The following is a 24105-nucleotide window of genomic DNA, read 5'->3' as shown; positions in this document are numbered from 1 at the left end:
AGTTAATTTTCATACAATGATCTGTAATATAGGTTCATTATTTATACTATAACAGAAAAACAGAAAAAGAAATTTAACACACAAGCAAACAAACAAACAAACAAACAAACAAAACAGTCCAACATACCCTTGAGAGGATGTTATTCAGGGTTACACTGCTATATGGCAAGGCAGGATAAGAACCTGGATCCTCTAAACACATGTTCTTAGTGGGTATTATTTCAAAGGTTTCCTTAACTCTTGATGAAACTCTAAAACTGTGGTTAAAATCACTTAATGATATGGTCTATATTTGAGAGAGAGACTCCTATATATAATTTTTTAAACTGCCAGACAAGCTTGAGAAGAACTTTATTTCATCTATTTTTTGTTTGTGACAGAAAAAAATGATGTTTTGAAGATCTGACAGACACTGATAATTAGATACCAACCCCATAAATCTCTGAACACCCCAGAAACAACTCACAGTGTATATGAAGTTGGAGAAAAGAAAAAAAAAAAGAAAATGAAAACCATTATACTTAATCCTTACACACCAAGAAAAATTTGGCAAATCCCAGTTTACATCTTGTTTTATAGGTACTCTATTACTTACATAACTAGTAAGATCTTAATGCACACTCTCAATCCTTTAAAAAACCAAGCACTGAAAAAATGTATTTGTATACTTTTATACAAAAATGCTTAAAATCTGTACATTTTTCTATGTTTTTTAAAATAAAGTTGTCCAATTAAAAAAAAAAAGATCTGACAGAGCCAAATCAACTCAGTGATAGAACAATTCAGAATCCTATATGAAGCCCTGGCTTCTATCTTCTGTTCCACAAAAAGGATGTTGTGTCTACCCTTGTGGACCGAAGTAGTTCTGTTTCTAAGACATGGGTTTTGACAACTTTAAAGAATGCAGGTAGTGATGTCTTTCAGTAGATGAATGAATACAAAAACTGTGGTATATTTACACAATGGAGTACTACTGAGCTGTCAGATACAATGACTTTATGAAATCCTAAGAGAATGCATGCATCTAGAGAATATCATCTTGAGTGAGGTAACCCAGTCACAAAAGAACAGACATAATATGCAGTCACTGATAATTGGATACTAATCCCAGAAATCTCTGAACACCCCAGAAACAACGAAGACCAAAACATGAAAGCCTCAGTTCTTTATTAGGAAATAATAAATATATAGCACACTATCAGAATGTGGTACACCTGGACCTTAAATCATTAATAATTCAAGAGCCAAATATATATCCTTATATGTGGCAATTTTTGGTATTCAAAGATCATTATGTTTAATCTATACTCAACAAGAAATCTGTTTCCATGTTATGTTCTTTTCTACATGTACTTTATGCTTATGGTAACTAGTGTGATTTCAATGCATGCTATTAAACCTCTAAAAGAATCAAGTACTGACAAAAGTATTCATAAACTGTTATGCTGAAATGCCTTTAAAAATCTGTATTTGTACACCACTTTTTAAAAAATAAAGTTGTAAGAGAGGAAAAACAAGAATGCAGGTGGCGAGGAACTACAGCCTAATGCTGTAGACAAGTTACTTCAGTTTCAGTGTTCTTTTATACAGGAATGTACACAAGAATGGTTATTTGATATCAGATAACAAAATCAGAAAAACACACAAATAAATACCAGTAACTACATACTAAAAATTAACAGAGCAAACCTCTACTACAAGTGTCTCAGAACAGACCATATAAACACAATTATCTGGCACTATACAGTAGATTACACATTGTGAAGCATGAAATCAGTGCACAGCCTCATATTCAGAATTGTGTACCTTGAGGGTAGCACTAAGTATATCCTTTCACAAGAATGGGTTCTATAGCTATGTTCTGACACCCAACAAGAGTAAACTTTTCTTACAAATTAAATGCATATGTTATTATTTTAGGAGTCAAAAAATTACACTCATAGAAATCCAGGGAACAAGATGTACTTGAGGTAAAAGGCCCTCTACCTTGTTTTTTGGGTGGGGTCTCTCTCAAGTTCACTAAGCCATTGTTTACCATGAGTTATTTTTTGATTGTGTTCCTACTGAGATGGTGTTGGCAAAGATCCTGTTTTCACTTAGTGAGGAAACAACCGTTTTCTCTGATAATATAGATAACGACAAATGAGAGTAATCATCTTGTGAGCAGAGAAGCAACTGGATCAAGGATATAAATCCTCAGCGGCTTGTGGTTAGAAGTGAAGGTCCTGATAATAAAGGACCCCAGAAGGGAAAACTTTGAAATGATGCTGGGGATCTCTGTCTGGCACATGAGATATTCCAGAGATGGGGGCACTGCACAGGAGAGAGAGGTAAGGGTTTACGAGGGTGGCCCACATACTGTTATTGGCTCTGAACATTTCATAGGATTAAAGTATGGATATACTTTTTGAGGAAAGTAAGGGTAATAGAACCTATAGATGAGAGCTCCACAGTTAGAAACGTCATAAAATGAGAGAGTGCCAGCTTCCTTGTCCAGGAAAACACCCACACGCTTGGGAGAACAAGTCAAAGAGAGGGCCAAGACACTGGAATTTTGGGTGATAGAGCACTCATCAAAGGCTTTGTATACAGACTCATTATACCTCCCTATAACCCAATAGCCATTTTTAGGCTGATATATTCCATGTTGACAAACATTAGTATTATGTTTCGTATTTATAACTATTTCATCCATTGAAAGAAATTGGGGTGGAGCACACCTTCCATCATTTAATCCAACGAGCCAGTCAAAGCTACTAGATAGGTCTACTTCCCAGTAATGCTTCCCTGAGGAAATAGATGGATATCCCAGGACACCACACTTATAAGTCTCAGAAAGTTTAAGTTTCCCGGAATAGACATTTTTATGTTGTATTTGTCCTTTATTTTTAATGTCAATCACTGCAATTGTTTTTGCTCGTAGAGTCATATGAACTGCAGAAAAATGAGACATATATATTATGAGCCAGATTAAATACAAGGCATAGTCTTATTGTAACTTAAGCAGCAGAAGTATAAGAAAAAACAAGAAAGAAAACACGAGGAATCCTTGTTTAAAGTCAAAGGGAAGCAGATTACTGTGCATAGTGACAGTAACATCATGAAACTTGAGACTTAATGGAGAAATAATCTCTAGAAAACAATGAAAGAGAAGGATTCATGGTGCTGTGGTTTCTCCTTACCCCAGTATCGCTGAACATCCATGAGCCCTGAAATGTTGAATGTTCACAGTAGTAAGTACAGAGATGGAGTTAACATATTAAAACCCATCAATTTTCTGTATGCGGGGAAGGTATGAAAATTGTGATATGGGACATGATAAATGATGATTTCCTCTCATATACAATGACATCACAGAGACACACTATCTGCTCTTCTCAGTCTCTCTAACAACATTCAGAATTCTTTCTCCTTTCCACATGCAGCTCAGCTACACCAAGGTTTAAGAATGAGTCATTGAATTTAGCTGTCCTCACCTTGATAAGCTTGCAGCATGCCTTTCAAATTTGGAGCTTGGAACACTCTTCTTTGCTGGGGGAAAATGTCGGGCAGTATCAATCTCAATGTCTGGCTCCTAGGAAAAAATATTGACTTCCACATCTCAAACTTTGATTTTTATCAGCACTGACTCCTTGTCATTCTAACCATAGATGTTCCTTACCTCTCCTGAGAATTCTGTGAAGAACGAGTGAAGGTAGACTATAAACTTGTGGGACATACCCAACCTTGCCCACATACTTATGGTGTGATGCTGAGTCCTATTCTCAGAAGCATAGTGCTTTGATGTCACACTCACACCACACGCTTCTTCCACCTTCCCCCTCCTCTCCCAGAATGCTTTTAAATGTGAATTAGTGAATTTTTAAAAAAATCAAACTGAAGTAGCAGAAAAGTTATGTGTAATCTGTGAATGCTGTCACATGTACTTTAAAGGCAGAAGCAGGAAATCTCTGGTTTCAAAAGCAACCTCTTCTATACAGTGAGTTCTAGAACATCCATAGCTGCATAGAGGAACCCTGAGTGTAAAAAAAAAAACCCATAAATCAGTCATTAGAAACATGAACAAGAGAAAGAAATGAAAGGAAGGAAGGAAGGAACAAAAAAAAGGAAGGAAGAAGGGAAGGAAGGAGGATGGATGAAAGGAGGACAGGAAGGAAGAAGAAAAGAAGGGAAGAATTAGCATTTCACAAATCTAGTGTAGCAGTCAAAGTGTGGGAAGCCATCTGAAGAAAGCCAAGTTTTCACACAGTCTTGTCAATGAGGACACTCAGTCAGCAACTGTTCCTTCAAGTTCTCTTGTTAAGATTACAAAATTTGGCAAAGGGACAGGAAAACCATCCTTAGGATGACATAAACTTTGTATGATTAGATGGAGCCTAATGCTGACATCTGGGATGTGATGCTTTTCATATAAGGGTGAAGCATTCCACACCTTTATAACCTTTGTGTTCCATCTAAGCAGTTTTTCCACTGCTAAGATACTGTGCCCAAAGAATCAAATCTCTTTTCTAATTATCTAAGTTCAACCACAGAGGAAATCTGGATCTCCTCCATCCTCAGGAGCAATAGACAAAATTCTATTTTTTTTTGTACAGGATCTTTTCCCACTTTACAACGTTGTGAGCATTGCAGATACACAGGACATGCATCACCTATCTGCATGTTTTACCAGAAGATCCAGAGCGAGATACAAGCACACAAGATGGACAGACTGTTGTATCCACTATGAGTCCAAAAGCTCCTGAGGTCCATTTGCTTCATCTTAGCACTGCTCTTGCTCAGTAGCTCACCATATCCCAAACCCCTAAAAGAGGTCCTAATCTCTACTCAATAGTTACAAAGTGCTCAAACCCTCTCTTTTCCTCTCCCTCATTCCTCTTACTAGAACTTCAGAATAGCATTATGTATAATTTTTTAAAAAAGTCAGAGATATATGTTCTTTGGAATATCAATTAATTCTCAGTGCACTATAGGGCAATCCTTCCCTGTCATCCAGACATACCTTGTAAGGATGTGATTCACATCCTAGAGAGAAGGAGAAAACAAAGTTAATAACATGTTCTGCATACTCTTGTGAATCCTGGTCACACTCTTACTGACCAAAGAGTCAAAGTCAAAAGTAGGGGAAGAAAAACACTATCTAATAGGAATCTATAAATATTTTCTGTTGTTCTTAAATTTAACACAATGGAAAGAAAGAAACCAAAGGAATATGTAAAATTTCTAAACCCTTCAGGGTCTACAAGACTAAAAATTTCAATGGAAAAACCAAATTCAATAAGTGGTATTCACAACCAGAATATAACTTTGGTGTAAATTATTTAAAAATGTGATAGAGATCAAATACACTACAGACCTCATGCCTCTGTAGATAATGAAGCCAGCTTTCATATCAGCCACTGGCAGACAGAGGCATAACTGCTACCACAGTTTCTACTCCCACTGGAGACAGAGGTCGTGGGGGGTCAAAGTTTCAAATCTTCAGAAGAAATAATCCCTACTACTTTCAAGTTCTGATGAAGTGACCAACCTGACAGTAGAAAAATGTGCTTTACACATGCTTAGAAATACAAAAGTGTTAAGACCTAGGAAACTGCTGCCTGTCTAACGAGCCATTTTATGTGGTTACTAATATTGTAAGGAAACTTTTCCTATCCAAATTGACTATATATTATGTTATGTTTTGTGCTTTAATGCTTTTGAGAGGCAATCACAATAGTAGTCAGTTAGAACTGCTTTGTGTAGGTAGTCACAATAAGCTTGGACCAGAATCAACTCCCAACCGAATTTCCCTTTCCTCCTTTCCTGTGTGTGTAGGAGTTTTATGTTGTGTCATTACAAGCTGTTCCTGGAATGGACTCCAATATAAGAAGGCCTCCTGCACCAATACAAAAAGCCATTTGCTATAAGGTTTCCATCTAAATAGGGGTCCAGTAAAGTTTTATGTTCCTAATAACTTCTTCGTAACTGACTTCCAATTGGCAGAGAGAAAAATGTACAAAGGTAACTGACCTTCTGGTTAGAAAGTTAAGACATGAATGGTAAGGAAGGCTAGTCCCCTGTCACAACTGATCACCCAAACTAATGAGAGCTGAATAAATGTACAACAAAGACATGTCCCTAAGGCTGTCCCCAAACCCCAAATCTTGATTAGTGGAATAACTTTTAAAAGATATTCGTGGATTTAAGGCTTAAGAGCCTTGTAGGATTCATACTCATGGTCACAAGGAGCTCCAGAGTCTGGATTATGGATCTGATTGATTAGTTCTTGGTGAATGCTTAATAAACTGTTCCTTTCCGAGACCTGCGTTCTTGTTGTTTGTGCTTGATTCATGTACCACAAAAATATCTACCCATGATGCAAGTGTTTTTCTCTCCAAGTTTCAGCTTTGGCATTCTATCCAATTAATAATAAATTACCATTTCCTCCTGACATTCAGGCAGGCAATGATTCCCCAGAACCTGAACCTGATTCAAAAAGGACTAGAGGAAGAGCTCACTCTCCTCACCAGGGGGATCACAGCAGGATAGAGGGAGGACAGTGGCTTCCACTTCTCCTGACTCTCAGATATTGGGTTCTCCTGCAGTGTTACCTGAAGCATTTCCATCGATGAGAGTTCCAACTGATGTTCCACCTCTGAGATGAGGGCTCTCAGCAACTCCCTTTGCTCTTCTAGCTCATTTTCAGACTCTTCCAGGCTTTTCATAATATCATCCTTCTCTTTCTTCAGTTCCTGCAGCTCTTCATTCTCCTTGGAGTCCAGTAACTCTCTCAGTCCTTTAAACTCCATCTGAACATTTTCTACATTGCTCTGTATTTGGTTCTTCAAGGGTAAGAAAAGAGAAGAATTTCATCTGTCCATGGGACCAGGAGATAGAGAAAAACTCCTCTGGGTGGGGCGCTTCACAGAGAATTGAGCTTGGGAAAGGGAAGGGATTCTTAGGAAAGCATGAGTTTCCTTTCAGTGTCTATGCAGTACATCCTAAAGCAATAACCTTAGATCACCTTAACCAAAGCAACCTGAGGAATCATTGAATGACTAGATGTGGTTCAGTCTATAAACAGTTGTTTAAGCTACTTGTCCTGCCTATAATACTCCTCTTTTCAAGTATGAACCTTTCAGAGAAACTAAACATTGAGAATAAAACTGGGTCCTATCTGCAAGTACATTTTCTATCAATTGGAGTTCAAGAAGCCACCGAGGAGTAGCACCCAGTGGCCATTCTGACCACAACCTTCATGGTGTCAGCTGCTCACAGAGCCCAGTTTAGATGTGATACACTGACTCTGCATCTCCATCTTTGGAGGAGCAGTGGGGAGGAGAAATTAGGGCCTCTTGGCCTCATCACTTCCCAGGAGGTAAAGAGCCCAGGAGCTTGTTGCCCAGGTCCCTCCTGAGCATCATGCTGACTCCCTTAGTAAAGGCCCCACTTGCCTCCCAGTCAGTTCTCTGCTGTTGAAGGTCATCCTGCCATTCATCACATATTTTCTCCTTTTCCTTCAGATTCTGCAGAGCTTCCTGCAGCCTCTCCTGTGAGAAAGGAATTGTAGCAGAGACACATTTTGTGATTAGTCGAATTACTCTTCCTAAACAAAAGCCAAGAACTCTTCTGGAAAGACAGGAAGCCTAAGACTATTCTCTTTTTAAAATCTTGAGTCAACATTTATGTACACAAAATATGCACAGATTAAGAGTTTATTAGGGTTCTTTTTTTTGTATTTTCTATGTACAACCAACACCAACATACACACAGACTCAGAAATCTTTCTAATACAATCATTCTATTCAATGGAAATGTATTAATTTACCTCGACTATTAAAGAACCAGCACACTTTTGTTAGTTTTCTGATCATAATTATATACATATATCACATAACCTACACTGTTATATTTGACATGCATTTTTAAACCTGGCTCAAGTTTTGTTGCCCTCCCTGGCTTGCATGCAATTACTGTGCAGACAATTATAGACATAAAACTCAGAGATCAAAGAGCATCAGCTGACAGAGTTCTAGGATCAAGTTCTGATTTACATTGTGTGAATGAACATTTTTTTCTTCTCACTTTTAAATGCATTATATGTGGTTAAGATTCTTTTATTCACTGAAAATAAACTTCTAACACAACTTTTGTTTCAAGGTATCTTTTAAAGCATGTTTTATTTATCCAAGTATGTGAGTACTCTCTTTGCATGTAAGCCTGCATAACAGAAAAAGCATCAAATCCTATGGAGATGGTTGTGAGACACCATGTGCTTGTTCAGAATTAAAGTCAGGACCTCTGCAAGAACAGCTCCTGCTCTGAAGGGTTGATTCATCTCTCCTGCCCCATACAATGCACTCTGATTAAAGTTTTCTCTTTCCTCACAGCTCCAAGTTACTTCCTACCTATACCTCCTTCTGGATCCATGCACCTGTGCATACATCCCCAGTAACTGTGAGTTTATATTTGGTCTAATAAAGTAGCAATAGAGAATGAAGATCAAGCACAGAACTTGCTTTGTGTTTCTCTTTATGGAAAGCTTCCTGTCCTCAGCGATGTGTCAGCTGCCACATGTGCATTCTCTTCACTGCAGGGTGTCAAGTGTTTATTAAACCCTTTTTTTGGAAGTCACTAGATGGCATGTTAAGTCCTTTGAATGAATCTGACATTAACATTGAAAAGGTATAAACCCAGAATAAAAGAGGAGATGATCTGCTAGTTTAGATTTTTGGGACATTAATTCAATTTAAAGAAGCAGTTCAAAAATATGAAGTTGTTTTGTATTAGTAATTGTAGTCTACGTAGATTCTCTCAGGTTTAAGTGGAATAAATCACCATGTCTTTTTAGGAATCACATTGTATAAAAGTGTAGAATGTCACAACAAGTTCCAAGTCTATATTGCTCAGGTAACAACCCTGTCATTAAAAGTGGAGGTTTTCCACCTGTTACTGTTTTCTACACTGTTTCCTGTATCTTCCTTCTCCTTACCTTGTATTCATGGTCGACCTCTTCAATGAGAGCTGTTTGGTGACCACGGTGCTGTTGAGATCTCTCACAAAGCCAGCAGATGGCCATCATGTCCTTCTTACAGAAGAGCTGGAGTTTCTCTCCATGTTGTGCACAGATAATCACCTTCTCTTCCTCTGGGATGGACTTGAATCCCTTCATCCTCTCTACTATATTGGCCACATGTCTATTAGGTCTCAGGTTCCCAAATTGGTAATGAATTCGGCACACAGGGCAGTTTCCCTCTCCTTCTGTGTTTCTGTTGGACTCATAGTTCAGTGTGATGCAGGCTTGGCAGAAGCTGTGGTTGCAATCAGCACTCACAGGCTCTTTCATGAGCTCCAAACATATAGGACAGGTCACCTCTTCCTTTATCATCTCCAGGACTGATGAGGCCATAGTTGCTGTGATCCTGTGCCTGTCTGTCCTGACTCCTCACACTTGTGTACAGATACCTGTGTTATAGGGATGGGGAAAAGTGCCAAGTAAGAAATGGATGATCAGAATGAACCCTCTACAGAGGCCAAGAAAGGACCACTGTGACATGTTAAAAGCCATTAGAAGAAATATGGAAGAAGGTGATGACATACCAAATAGTACTTTGTCACACTTCAAGTGCTGTACATTTAGGTTATATCAAATGACAAATTTCATATATGACAGATAAAGTATCAAGGCATATTTTACTGAAGAGTAGAGAGAGTTCCCTGTCAACAGCCTTGTTTAATCTCCCTTCAATTCTTCCATATTAAACCAGACATCATGTTCAGTGTGAAATGCACCAAGTCTTTCATACCTCTCACCTCGCTTCTATTGTCTGAATGAGGTAGTGGGACTTATTCTGACCCTATTTTCAATTTCTCACCAGAAAGAGCTGATGCTAACATAGAGTATAAACACTTCTCTTTCTTCATGCACATATGCAATGGTTTCTCTGATTGACTTCTAATAAAACACCGTTTACATGTTTGTTCATATGGTTACATGCCAAATGTATAGAAATAACCTTAAGAGGGTTAATTTTCTTCACTCTACTAAAAGGTTATGAAAATCATCCCGTGTTTCTGCTCTAACCAATAGAGGTCACCAAGAAAAGAAAGGTGAATAGTAGGACACAATTGGTAGTCAGAACAAAAGAAATGTGAAGTTATGCCTCCAATTTTTGGGGTTTAAAAAAATCTTGTGTCTGTAAATGTTAACAATACATCTTGGAAAACAAAATGGCAGCCAACCCCACATCTGATATAGGTCTAATATCCAATATATACAAATAACTCCAGGATTTCGATGCCAGAGAATCAAACAATTCTATTAAAAATGGGGTACAGAACTAAACAAAAAATTCTCAATTGAGAAATATCGAATGGCTGAGAAGCATCTAAGGAAGTGATAGATGTCTCTAGTCATCAGGGAAAAGCAAATCAAAAGAAGCCAGAGATTATACCTCACACCAATCCAAATGGCTAAGATCAAAACCTCAGATGAAAGCAGATGCTGGTGAGGATGTGGAGAAAGAGGAACAATCCTCCACTGATGGTGGGGTTGTGAACTGATAAAACCACTCTGGAAATCAGTCTGGACATTCCTCAGAAAATTGGACATTGTGCTACCTGAAGGCCCAGTTATTTTACTTCTGGGTATATACCCCAGAGATGCTCCAAAATACAACAAAGACACATGCACCACAATGTTCATAGCAGCCCTATTTATAAAAGCCAGTAGCTAGGAAGAACCCAGATATCCTGCAGTAGATGAATGGATACAAAAATTGTGGTACATTTACACAATGGAGTACTACTCAGCTATCAGAAACAATGTCTTTGTGGAGTTCTTAAGAAAATGGATGCATCTAGAGAATATCATCTTGAGTGAGGTAACCAAGTCACAAAAAAACAGACATAATATGTAGTCACTGATAATTGGATACTAACTCCAGAAAGCTCTGAACACCCCAGAAACAACTCACAGGCCACATGAAACTCAAGAAAAACAAAGGCCAAAAAGTGAAAGCCTCAGTCCTTCTTAGAAAAAATATAAGTGTATAACACCCTCTCAGAGTGTGGTACACCTGGACCTTAAATCATTAATACTCCAAGAGCTAAGGATATAGCCTTGTAGCAATTTTTGGTATTTAAATATCATTATGTTTAATCTATACACACCAAGAAAACTCTGACTTTTTCCATATTACTTTATATTCTACATGTACTTTATACTTATGGTAACTAGTAAGATTTCAATGCATACTAGCAAATCTCTAAAAGAATGAAGTACTGTCAAAAATATATTCATATCTTGTTATGCCAAAATGCTTTTAAAAATCTGTATATGCACCTCTCTTTTTTAAATAAAGTTGTAAGAAAACAAATAATACATCTTGGTATAGAAATTTGCCAGAAACATTTAATTGGTGACCCAGGTATGTATGCCACAATGTACTGAGATCATGATTATTTCCAAATGAATTATTCTTGTTATTTGTGTAATTAAAAGACTTCTGTAAGTATATGTCTTCATTAAAACTGTTAAAATGTTAAATGCTGTTAAAACTGTTAAAACTGTTAAATGCTGTTAAAATTAAACAGCATTTAATTCCGTGTCCTGTCTGTAGAACTGACTATTTTGGACCAGGTTACCTGTGGCAGAGTTAGTGCTGTATATGGAGTGAATGAAGTAATGTTTAATTTTCTACTTAGTCTTATGTAAGGTAGAACTGTATGTATGCCACGTTAGTCTGTAAAAGGAAAAGCACATAGTAATATTACAATAATTTCTGTGACTGTGAATTACTCACTAATTTTTCAGATACTGATACTGTACAGTCCTAGTATTATTAGGTATATGTATTTTGACCTTTACAGTTTCATCTGAAAGGTGTACATAGTTCTTTTGATCAGGACCCTTTATTCTCATTTGCTTAGAATGAGTTAACTGTAGGCATTCATCTTTGCATTAGTAGTCGAATGCCAACTCTAATGACGTGTACTCTAACAAAGAATTGAACAGTTGTAGGATCAACTGTCCAGTTATTGCTGAGTTTATAGTGTAACAAATGGGAGTGAATTGCTTCTATAAGTTTTTTGTGAAAGAAGAGATGGAACCTAACTGTGATTATAAACTTCAGGGACAATACTTCAAAAACAATGTGACATATCTTTTATTTTTGTGTAGTAGGGAGATTGAGTCCATCAGATTTCCAGCCACAGTACGTGTTTTCTGAGTGACCATTTGTATCTTAGAAAGATTTGTTTGTGCTTTGCTTTATGACTGTGCCTAGTTTTTCTAATCATGTTAGCTCATGCAGAGTTGCTTCTGTTAAGTTGATTAAAAAAATATAGACTTTGTACTTTGTCAAAGGAAAAAAATACAATGATTTTTTGCCTAGTAACATGTAACATTAGTTTAGAATAAAAAAAAAATCTAATGGACAAGTCACATCACTGACAAACTGAAGATAAGAAAGTACTGTTGGCCAGGTTGTGGTGCTTTGCTTTAAGGTAGGCAGATATATGAGTCCAAGGCCTGCCTGGTCGACAGAGTGAGCTTCAGAATACCTTCCACTACAGAGATACTTTGTTTCACTGACCATATCCCCAAGCTCCAAAGAAACTTTTATCATTGTTTGATTGAGAAAAATTTGAAATAAATAATTTCAGGAAAAAATTTCCAAAACTGTTTATAAACAGACATAAATTACCCTACTGTATTGTCATACATGATATGCTTACTGATAACTTCAAAGCAAATCTTGGGCAATGCATTCCTTTTCTTTAAAATCATATATAAATCAAGCATTCTTATTTATGTTAACTGTATTCATCACAGCAGGGCAAGTTCTTAGAATAAATGCTAGTTGAAGAAGTAAAGTAAAATAAAAGGCAAGTAAGAGTCTCTTTACATAAGAAAGAAATCCACTGAGCTCAGCAAAGGATATGTAATATTTCATATAGAAAAGTCACAAGTAGTGTGCTAACATGATAAAGAAATTAAGAAGTTGAGCCTGTGAGTAAGAGATCATGGAATTAACACCATTTAAATAGACAGGAATAACATAAACTATCTTGGTTTATTTCAAACCAAGCCAGTAAAAGATGTGTATAAAAAGGACTTCAAGTCCCCAGTGAAAAAAATTTGAAAATACCAGAAAATGGAAAACTCTCTCATGCTCATGAATAGGCAAGATTAACATAATGGAAATGGGCTTCTTACCAAAAACAATCTATAGATTCAATGAAATTCCAATCAAAATTCCAACAGAAGTTTTATAGAACTTTAAAGAGCAAAACTCAACTTCAGATAGAAAAACAAAAGAAAACAAAACAATAAAGAAAACAAAAAACAAAAACAAGCAAACAAACAACCCCCCCCCCAGGACAGGGGAAAAACAAAGAAATCCTGAACAATAAAAGCACTTCCTGGGAATTCCATTCATGACATCAAGATGTACTACAGTGCAGTATTGCTTTATACTGCAAGGTACTTGTACAAAAACAGACATGTTAATCAACAGAATCAAATAAAAGAACTGGAAACATACTCAGACACCTATGGACACTTGATTTTTGATTAAAAAGCATCAACCACACAATCAGAAAAAACGCAACTACAACAAATAGTGCTGGCCTATGTGGAGGTCTACCCTTACAAGAATGCAAATAGAACCATATTTATCACCCTGCACAAAACTCAACTCAAGTCCAAGTGGATCAAGGACCTCGAAATTAAACACAATATACTGTATTTCATGGAAGATAATACAGAGAATATCCTTGAACTCAAGGTACAGATTATACAAATTGAACAGAAGACATTTTCCTGAACAAAACAACAATGGTTCTGTCTCCAAGATTAACAATACATAAATGGGATCTCATGAAACTTCAAACTTTCTGTTTGGTATAGGACACTATCAATAGTACATAACAGTGGCCTAAAAATTGGAAATGGGCTTTCTCTCCAACCCATACAATGGACAGAGTGCTCCAATCTCAAATTCATAATGCACTGAAGAAGTAGAACACTAACAATCCCAAGAAGCCATCTAAAAATGTGGTACAGAGTTAAACAGGGAGTTAATCCACAGAGGATCTCTAATTGCCTGAGAAGTCCTTTAAGAAGAGTTCAAAGTTCTTAGACATCAGGGAAAGGCAAATCAAAAAAACTATGAGGTTCGATCTTACACCCATCTGAATGGCTACGATCAACAATTCAACAGATAGAATATTCTGGTGAGAATGTGGAGCAAGGGGCATACTCATTTATTGGTGGTTGAGTACAAACTTGTTTAACCACTTTGGAAATCACTTTCGAACATTCTCATGTACCTGGGAAAAATTCTACCTGAAGACCCAGCTACCCAGCTCCTGGGCATATACCCAGAAGATGCTCCACCACCCACAGAGACACTTGCTTAAGTATGTTTATATCAGCTTTATATGTAATAGCCAGAAAAGGAAAACCACCTAGATGTACCTTAACTGAAGAACAGATAAAGAATATGTGGTACACTACCTGAAGACCCAGTAATTCTACTTCTGGGGATATACTCCAAACCTTCTCCAACATACAATAAAGATACATGCTCTATCATGTTCATAGCAGCCCTATTTATCATAGCCAGAAGCTGGAAAGAACCCTGATGTCCTTCAGTAAATAAATGGATACAAAAACTGTGGTATATTTACACAATGGAGTACTACTCAGCTATTAGGAAAAATGGTTGTATGAAATTTCTAGGAAAATGGATGTATCTAGAGATTATCATCCTGAGTGAGGTAACCCAGTCACAAAAGAATAGACATAAAATGCAATCACTGATAATTGGATACTAGCCTCAGAAAGATCTGCATTCACAAAAAACAACTCACAGATCATATGAAGCTCAAAAAAAGAAAGGCCAAAAAGTGAAAGCCTCAGTCCTTCATAGAAAAAAAAGTGTATAGTACCTTCTCAGAGTGGAGTACTAATTGACCTTAAATCATTAATAGCTCAAGATCTATGAAGATAGCCTTATAGGAATTTTTGGTATTTAAAAATCATTATGGTTCACCTTTATACACCAAAAACACTTTGACTATTTCCATGTTACACTTTGTTTTACATGTACCTTCTGCTTATCATAACTAGTAAAATTTAAATGCATACTATCAAACCTCTTAAAAAGTACTGACAAAAATATATTCATATAGCTTTATGCCAAAATGCCTTTAAAAATGTATCTGTTTTTAAAAATAAAGCTGTAAGAAAAAAAAAAGAAGAAAACGTGGTACATCTACACAGTGGAAAGGTATTCAGCTACGACAAACAAAGATATCATGAATCTTGCAGACAAATAGATGGAACCTTATGTATCATCCAGAACATGTTAACCCAGGCCAAAATAGACATGCATGGTATGTGCTCCCTGTTAGTGATACTATCTATAAAATACAGGATACCCACATTCCACTCCATTGACCCCATGAAGTTAAAAATAATGGAAGGCATAAGGGAGGATCCTTGAATCTCACTTAAAAGATGCAATAACATTCTCACAATGAGTCGATGGAAGAAAGGAACTGGGTAAGAGATCAGATGGGGATAAAAATATAGGGGTTTATGATAAGGTTTTTGAGGGACAGGAGAGATGCCTGATCACTATGAGAATGAAGGAAAATTGAAACTTACAGGGTAGACGGTCGGAGGCATTTTCAAGATGAGGCAGATGCTTAGGCGAAGGGAGCTGCCCCCCCCACCAAAATCAATGGGAGTGACCTTAGCTGTAACTCACAGTACTGGGAAAATGGTACCTGAAGTGTCCCTCTCCTGTAGCCAGACAGGAGCCCCAATAGAGCGATAATAACATCAAGCCAATGACCAAATTTTGACCCCGAATTTATCCTGTCTACAAAAAAAAAAATGCATTTTGGACACTTGATTTAATGAATTTCCAGTTAAAATAAGACTTTCCACCTTTGCTTTTAATATGGTACAAGTTTATGCCCCAACTAGTTTTGATTGGGAAATGAAGGTTCTAGAAGCTAATGGCTGAGCAGAGCGAAAAGGGGAGAAAGACTCAGATTTGTGAGGGCTGGGAACTGGAGAGAGAGATGGTAGTGACAAGAGCTTCATTTAAGAAAACTAACCAGCCCTGTCAATATTTGGGCTACTCCCCCAGTTGGTACTGGGGTAGCAAAGATTTAATATTAGCTTAGCAATTAAAGCCAAGGATACTTACTGGTGGGGAGCCTGTGGTAGGTGGTGTAGGATTAGAGCTGCCCAGCCTTTGATCTAGTCAAGAAACATCAAAATGAGGCCAGCAGACCTGTGGGGGTGATCGTGCATGTGTGTGTCTTTCATTAGAGTATCTAGAGAACTCTTGGCTGGGTACATTGTGTGCTCTACCTGTAGGGACCCAAACGTGTTTAAATAGCTTGCCACTAGAAATTCAGGGAAGGGAGGGTGGAGTGGAGATTGAGAGAATGCCCACCCAATAACTGGCCCAGCTAGAGACTCATCCCTCTGGCCAGAACCAGTCCCTGACACTGTTAATGATACTCTGTCATGCTTGCAGTCAGTGGTGTAGTGTGGCTCTCTTTTGAGAGGCTCAACCCACAGCTGACTCAGACAGAGGAAGACACCCACAGCCAAACAGTGTATGGAGTTTGGGGACACTCATGGAAGAATAGGAAGAATGTTTGTGGGCCTCAGTAAGGACAGGAACTGCACAGGGACACCAATATAATTAACTAAACTGCACACTTGGGGCTTTCAGAGACTGAAACATTAGCCAAACAGTTTACATGGGCTGGATCTAGGCATCTCCACACATATGTGACATGTGTAGCTTGGTTTTCAGTGTAGGTCCTGAACACCTGGGACAGATTGTCCAAAAACTGTTGCCTGTTTTTGCAATATGTTCTTCTAGCTTGGCTGCATTGTTTGGCCCCAGTGGAAGAGGATGCTCTTAGCCCCACAGAGAATTGATATGTCAGGTTTGGGGTATAACCTGAAAGGGCCCCACATACTCAGACAACAAGGGTTAACTCTATGGAGAATGCATTATGGAAGGGGGTGAAGAGGAGGAGGGTAATAAGCTGGATATAAAAAGAATAATTACAAATAAATAAACAATATTATAATGATAGTTAATATATTTTTAACTCTGTGTAACACATTAAGCACATTTGCAATAAAAATCTGAAAAATTAAAAAAAAAATAAGAACGTGGAAGATGATGAGGAGGAAGAGGTAGTGAAAGAGAAGAAACGGCAGCAGCTGGATTTGATAGTGCAGTCCTCTAAATCAAGTTTGTTGAGAGGTAGAGGGGAGAGCATGACAAATTCAAAGATATAATGATTTTGTGATAAATCGATGTTGAATTTGAAACACAGGGAATAGATGGAGGGATGTTTGAGTGGTCAAGAGCACTGCCTTCCCTGGCAGAGAACCATGGTTCTGTTTGATCCCAGCCTTACTTATCTCTCACAGGCCCTCTAAATTCCTGACAGTAGATCTGATACCCTCTTCTGGCCTCTGGCAGCATTACATGCATATGGCCCAGAGCTATGAATGCAAACAAGATGAAATATCTGCCCCTCTGCATGTTAAATGTATTGAATGAAATGGAAAAAAGTTCAATTACATATAAGAATAACGGCACTGAAGGATTTGAATGTTGTTCAATGTATGTATGAGGAACTTGACAGGGTTCATGAGTTTAGGGCCCTGGCTGTTTCCTGCAATGTAATTCATAACTGTAACTGCAATCCCAGGGTACCTGACACTCTTCAGGCATTCTTGGACTCAGACCATTCAAGTGGTGAACAAACATATTCAGTAAGACATTGACACACATAAATGAATAAATGAATCAGTTAAATGCCCACATACATACTACCTGCATCTGGAAGATGCAGTGGTTCAGAGTATTGGCTATCGCAGAAGATATGAGTTTACTTCCTTGCTCTCAAGTGAAATAGCTTTTAAATGCCAATAACTGCAACTTCAGATGATCCAGCACCTCTGACCGACATGGATATCCTTCTCTTTTCAAATGTGTATGCACACATGCAAAATATATTTTATATTTTGTTGTTGTTATTTGTGTGTGTGTGTAGGGGAGTGGGTGTTTTTGTCAAGTAATGGTTGGTTTTATTTTAAGTATCTGAATCTCTTTAGTTTTTGATTGCTATGTATGGATTCACTTTCATCAACTGGACCCTTAGTCAAATGAGACTCTGGATGGCAACTTTCACATGTTTTGTGGCACCATAGCCTTCCTTTGCAGGCAGGAGAGATTGGAGATAAAGATTTTGAGGCTGGGTTGGTGTTTCTGTTTTTCCTTTTTTTTTTTTTTTTTTTTTTTTTTTTTTTTTTTTTTTTTTTTTTTTTTTTTTGTGGCAGCCTGTAGAGTTGCTTCCTGCACCAAAGAGCTGAGAAATTAGGGGTGAAGGCTCTATGTAGTCATCATCTAGAATCTCCATGTTCAATGAATCATGTGGGTTCTTCCTCTGTAGTGGGGCAGCACTATCCTTTCACAGAGCAACACATGGTCTTAGCAACAACCTGGGCTGTTTAATGAATCCAGGGGATTCTGTTGGTCAATAACTCAGTTAAGTGTAATGTAGTCTCACTATTGGAAGTCTCTTTTGGTTACAAGAGATTCCCAGTTGAGATTCTCCAATTAGAAATAGGCCTGATCAGCACCACCTCCATACACGTTAGGAAGTCTCTTTGCATTGGGTTTTCAGATAATCCCTCAATTGTCCCTCAATTCCAGCAGTATTATTCTTTTAAAATAAGTGACACTAAGGAACAATGACTAGTTTTGTTCAAATTAAAGAAGAGTCTACACACAGCACTTATCAGTTGTTATAGGAGTTTATCATGGCTAAGGAAGTTCCAATTTGTGCTAGGCAAGTATTTGAAATTTTTACAAGATAAGTTACTCACAATTCTGACTACTTGCTCTCCTTTCCAGTATAAAGCTGCTAAACTGCTTTTGTAAACCATGTATTGTTGAATAACAGGAAGTGAAACAGGTTCTCACAGTTGAGTAGAGTACAACCTCATTCCCACACGAATGAGGTGACTGTGATGTCCACCTTTAAACCCACTTCCTCTAGTCTCTTCTGTGTGGCAAGCCTTTTATTTGGCTTTAAGGCTACTGGGCTACTGGCTATATTTAGTGAATTCACTTTTTTACAATTTTAGTCTGTTGTTTTGCCTGGTGTATTTGAACTCTGTAACAAGTAAAACTGTTTAAGAATGACGATACTTCAAAGTCTTTATATATATATATATATATATATATATATATATATATATATATATATATATATATATATACACACACACACAAAATGTTCCTTTGCCTTATATATCTGGTAAATAAATTTTCAAAGGCTTCCTTTACTGACTAGCATTATCTGAAGTAGTTTAATGTGTACTCACTAAATTTTGGCACATATATAATTAGAAAACCCTAAAATGTGCATTTTAATATCTCAAAACATGTGGTTGTAAATACAGTTAATTCTTCTGTTCAGAAAACATGTTTCTATAACCCACGGAAAGTGAGAAAGAGCAAAGTGAACTAGGACAAATGGACTCTTGACAGTCCTTAAGCCAATGTGGACACAGGAAGGCCTGACCTGTGTCTTCTGGTGTCCACATTATTTTGTGTGAAGCCTGGCTTCTCTACTTGGAGTACATTCTTTCCTGTCATGGTTCTCAAGATCTCTAGATGTTTCTATCTGAGATACCGTTTAGCCTTTTATGTCACTAAACTCAATTAGGAGCTCATGTTGTTTCTACAGGGTTAGTAATGATCATTTGTAACTTTAGCAGCTGGGGAGGCTGGCACTGGACATATCCATGAAGTCAACCTGGGTTACACAGAAATAGAAAATCTGTTACTTCAAAAGAGTGCACATCCAGTGGTCTTTCTCTCTCTCTCTACCTCTCTCTGTCTGTCTCTGTCTCTGTTTCTCTCTCTCTCTCTCTCTCTCTCTCTCTCTCTCTCTCTCTCTCTCTCTCTCTCCCACTCTAATCTCTTTCTCTTTCCTTGTAACAGAATTAGGATCTGGTACATACTTACAAGTGCTACTCCAGCCTATTAATTGCTCCTAAATGAGCTACAACTCCTGGCTACTTTTTCTTCTTTAGACTTGGTCTTATTTGGTTCTTGGTCTCTGGATTTTTTCTTTTCTTTTCTTTTTTAATAGTTGGCCTTAATAACCAGGGCTGATCTTGTTTTAGGTATTGAACATATGCCCCAAGGGAAAGGGCAGGCAAAAGTTAATGACTTTTAAGTGACATTGGGAATTCTCGACATACTTCAAGCTGGTTCATCATACAAGTAAGTTAATAAAGATTGCAGAGACATTAATCCTTCAAATCAGAGTCACAGCAAAGGGAATGATGCCTAAGATTCATGGGTAATTCCACTATTTCTCGGAGAAATTTTAAACTATTTTTTTATATACCATTCTGGCTGTACTACTTCTTTGGTGGGAGAGCAGTGCCTGTCATGGAGCAGTAGATTCATGCTGCAATTCACTATTAAAGAGTAGAAAAATGACCCAAGTTCTTTTGAATATTAACTGGAATTTTTAGGACTTGAAAATTCTTTACCTCAAAGTCACCCATTCTTTGAATCCTGAGCCTCAGAATATTCAGCAAGAAGCCAACAGTTCCCCACCAACCCGTTCCCCCTACTTAGCTCAACTTAAACTCACCAGAGACTGAGTTTTCTTCTAAAATCATCCAAACTCTGCAGTCTGCAAATTGTTTCACACCTTCAGATATCAACCAAGTGACACAGAATCTGTGGATAGGAGCAAACACAGATCAGAGTCGAAGTCCTGAAAAATACAGCTATCTACTCTGGGCCCTTCTGCTGAACCAGGAGAAAAATGAAACTTAAGATTTTGAGGGCTGGAACTGGGAAAAAGAAACTAAAGAACTGCCAACCAATGAGGTGGTACCACATCACCAACTGGAGTTTTACCACCAGAGGGAGTCAGTTGCTTTGTGTCAGCTCTGCCTTCTAGAAGCATGGGACATTTATCAGAGCTACAGGAACTTGTGTCACATGTTCAGACTTATGACACAATCACCCAGAGAGTGATCTACAAATCTGCCTGTGATAGTAAGAACGCCGTTCCTGTGGTTTCTCCTGCACCTGAGCTTGTGGCTTGGCTTTGTCTTGGAGGCTGATGTCACCCAAAGGGAAGGAAAAGCAAAGCTAGGGACAGAAAGTTGTAGTTTCCTCTGAGGTTAGAGCTGGACTTTTATAGAGGGAAAAACGGAAGGGAATTGCAGTTCAGGGCAGATGCCACAGAAGCAGGATTTCCCACCCACAGGAACAGGATGAGGAGGAGTCATGTGCACAGCCAGGCAGAATCACCTCACCACATTCACAGCAGACAGTAGTGAGCTGCAGAGGGCTCTCCAGCTGCCCCATGCTCCCCTCCAGCTGTGGATTCTGTGGCTGAACATGCCTAGCCCTTTCACGGTGCTGATGTGATCCATCCATTCACATCCACCTTTTTAAGAGTCACTCAAGAGAATGTCTCAGGAGAGCCCATTTGATTTAGCATTTGTATTATGGACCCATGGTGATCCAGTTCACATTCCTTGAATTAGAAGATGAAATCTTTAGACTTGGGAATAGGTTTCAGTCACCATATGTTTTGAACATTTGGGTTCAACCACTGAACAAAAGCAGGTGTGCTAATACATGTGTGAAGAATATCTTAGTTATTCTTGTACTGTGATAAACATCAGGAATTGGACAAGTCCTAAGAGATGTGTTTGCTTTGGAGCACACAGTTCCTGTGGGTTAGAGTTCATGACCACCACAGTGGGAACATGGCAGAATGTTGCTGGAGCAAGAAGTGAGAAGTCACAAATTGAAACTTGACACAAACCTGAGGCAGAGAGAGAATGTTGGTAGTGATCAGAATCTATTTAAACCTTAAAGCTGGCACCCATGCCATATATTCTTCAGTAACTTCACACACCTAATATTTCCTGAACAGTGTCCTAACTGGCTACCAAGTATTCAAAGATGCTGCCATATGGGCCATTTTATTAAACCAGCGCTGGCTTTCACTATTTTCCTGCTGGCTGCATGAGGATCGGAATCTCAAAGCTATCCTCAGCTGTGGAGAAAGACATTAAGTCAGCATGAGAAACTTCCAAAGAGAAAAGAAAGGGAGAAAGAAATAATGTAATATAGAAAGCTGGTTGTGTGTGGGAACAATGGAGAAGCCTGTGCAGTCACCATTCCCTGTCTCATCCCCTGTCTCATCCCTACTCCTGTGTGTCTCTCATTATTTCCCTACATTCTCAGATCTACTGAAATACGGCGAGATGAGTGTCAACAGATACGACGTAGTAGATTGAATTTATGTCACTTATTTTTTGCTTATTCTTTTTTATCTTCTTCTTTCTTTGAGACAGCCTCTCAAAGTGTACCCAAGCCTGACCCAAACAGAGATCTAGCTCCCGAAGCCTCCCCAGAGCTGGGGTAGTGAGCTTTTGCTGTTGATTTTTAGTTTGGTCTTTGTCTTCAGGGATTGAAACCTGGGCCCTGTGGTTGCGGGGCTAGTACTCCAACACTAGCTTTACCCCTAGTATAATCTCCACATCTTAATGACCTCATGAGCATCTGTTGTTCTTGCTGTGGACACAATTGCTGACAATGTTATGGTATTCTCATTTTCTGAAGTGCCAATAATTATGTAAAATCCGTTTAAATCTTTTTTTATGTCAGAGATTTAGTCTATATTCAATCATTGGCTGAAACTTACCAAGTATTCACGATGGTTTCCAACTCCTGGGCATATTTTTCCTCAAACTCCAGTGTTCACATATGAGTGGCAGGAGCCACCATGTCTTTGTCCCTCGCACATTTTATTCAGGGCCTTCTCTGTTTCTTCCTAATGCGAATAACGGAAGCAAAAAAGTAAAATACAAAAACGATGCATGAAATTTTCTGTAGACAGAATTCCACTCTGAACTCTGCAAAGATTACACACTGGCGCTTATGTCTGCCATTAGCCTCAGACCTCAGAGAGACAGATGAAAGAGACAGTTGAATGTGACTCATTGAGTATATCAACCCCACACTGTAAGGGAGCAATGCTGCAGTGTGTGTGTGATTCTGTGTGCAATACACACTTACTATTACTTTTTTTCTTTTTTTTTTGCTAAAAAATAAATTTTATTTTATTGCTGGTAATGGGTTGAGGGTTTATCTTAGGATGGTGATGAAAATTTTCTAGAACTAGAATAAGGGATGACAGATGAATATTGTAGATACACTAAAATTATGAATTGTACATTTGAAAAAGGAGAATGTTTAATATATCACTTACAATTTTATACATATGTGTTTTAAAATTGACACTCCAAATCAGTACACCCCCAAAAAAATCATGATTACTGTGACATCCTATAATAGACTTTCTCAAATTAGTGACTCTGTATATATACAAAATATTAGGTAACCACTAAGTAATTTCACTAAATATTATGGTTTTACTGCAAAAACCAAGCATAATCTATGCTATTTTTTGTGAACCTTTACTGTTTTTTTGAGCAACTTTATTTTAAAAAACAAAGATAAAAAAACAAATTTTAAGCATTTTTGCATAAAGGTATATAAATACATTTTTGTCAGTGCTTGGCTTTTTTTTTTTCCAAAGGCTTGATAGTGTGTATTGGGTTTTCCACCTATAATTCATTTTAGTGCTGGGTTTGTGGTCAGATATTGTGTAAATTTAGTTTTGTCTTGGAATATCTTCATTTCTCCAACTATGGTGATTGATAGTTTTGCTGGGTATAGCAGCTTGGGCTGGCATTTGTGCTCTCTTAGTGTCTTCATGATGTCTGTCCAGGCTCTTCAAGCTTTCATAGTCTCTGTTGAGAAATCGGGTGTGATTCTGATTGGTCTGCCTTTATATGTTACATGACCTTTTTCCCTTACTGCTTTTAGTATTCTTTCTTTGTTGGGCACTTGGTGTTTGGATTATTATGTGTCAGGAGGAATTTTTTTTCTGGTCCAACCTATTGAAGTTCTGAAGGCTTCTTTTATGCTCGTGGTCGTCTCATTCTTAAGGGTA

The 24105-nt window shown here is 37.9% G+C and overlaps 1 protein-coding gene across 1 annotated transcript; it reads right to left on the bottom strand.

Moving 5' to 3' along the window:
- Window positions 1-1195: 1195 nt before the first annotated feature.
- LOC308418126 (tripartite motif-containing protein 30A-like) lies at window positions 1196-20849 on the bottom strand. The gene is made up of 8 exons (XM_080913448.1): window positions 20713-20849; window positions 8975-9447; window positions 7437-7532; window positions 6594-6824; window positions 5003-5025; window positions 3477-3574; window positions 3183-3209; window positions 1196-2934 (listed from the first exon to the last, which is right to left on the bottom strand). The coding sequence occupies exons 2-8, from the start codon at window positions 9389-9391 to the stop codon at window positions 2339-2341; spliced, it is 1488 nt and encodes a 495-aa protein (XP_080769574.1). The 5' UTR covers window positions 9392-9447; window positions 20713-20849; the 3' UTR covers window positions 1196-2338.
- Between the last annotated feature and the right edge of the window lie 3256 nt (window positions 20850-24105).

This window comes from Micromys minutus (assembly GCF_963924665.1).
Source record: "Micromys minutus genome assembly, chromosome: 2".
NCBI classification, from domain to species: Eukaryota; Metazoa; Chordata; class Mammalia; order Rodentia; family Muridae; genus Micromys; species Micromys minutus.
Note: the sequence above shows the minus strand (reverse complement) of the source record. Positions and strands in the feature narration are given on the sequence as shown.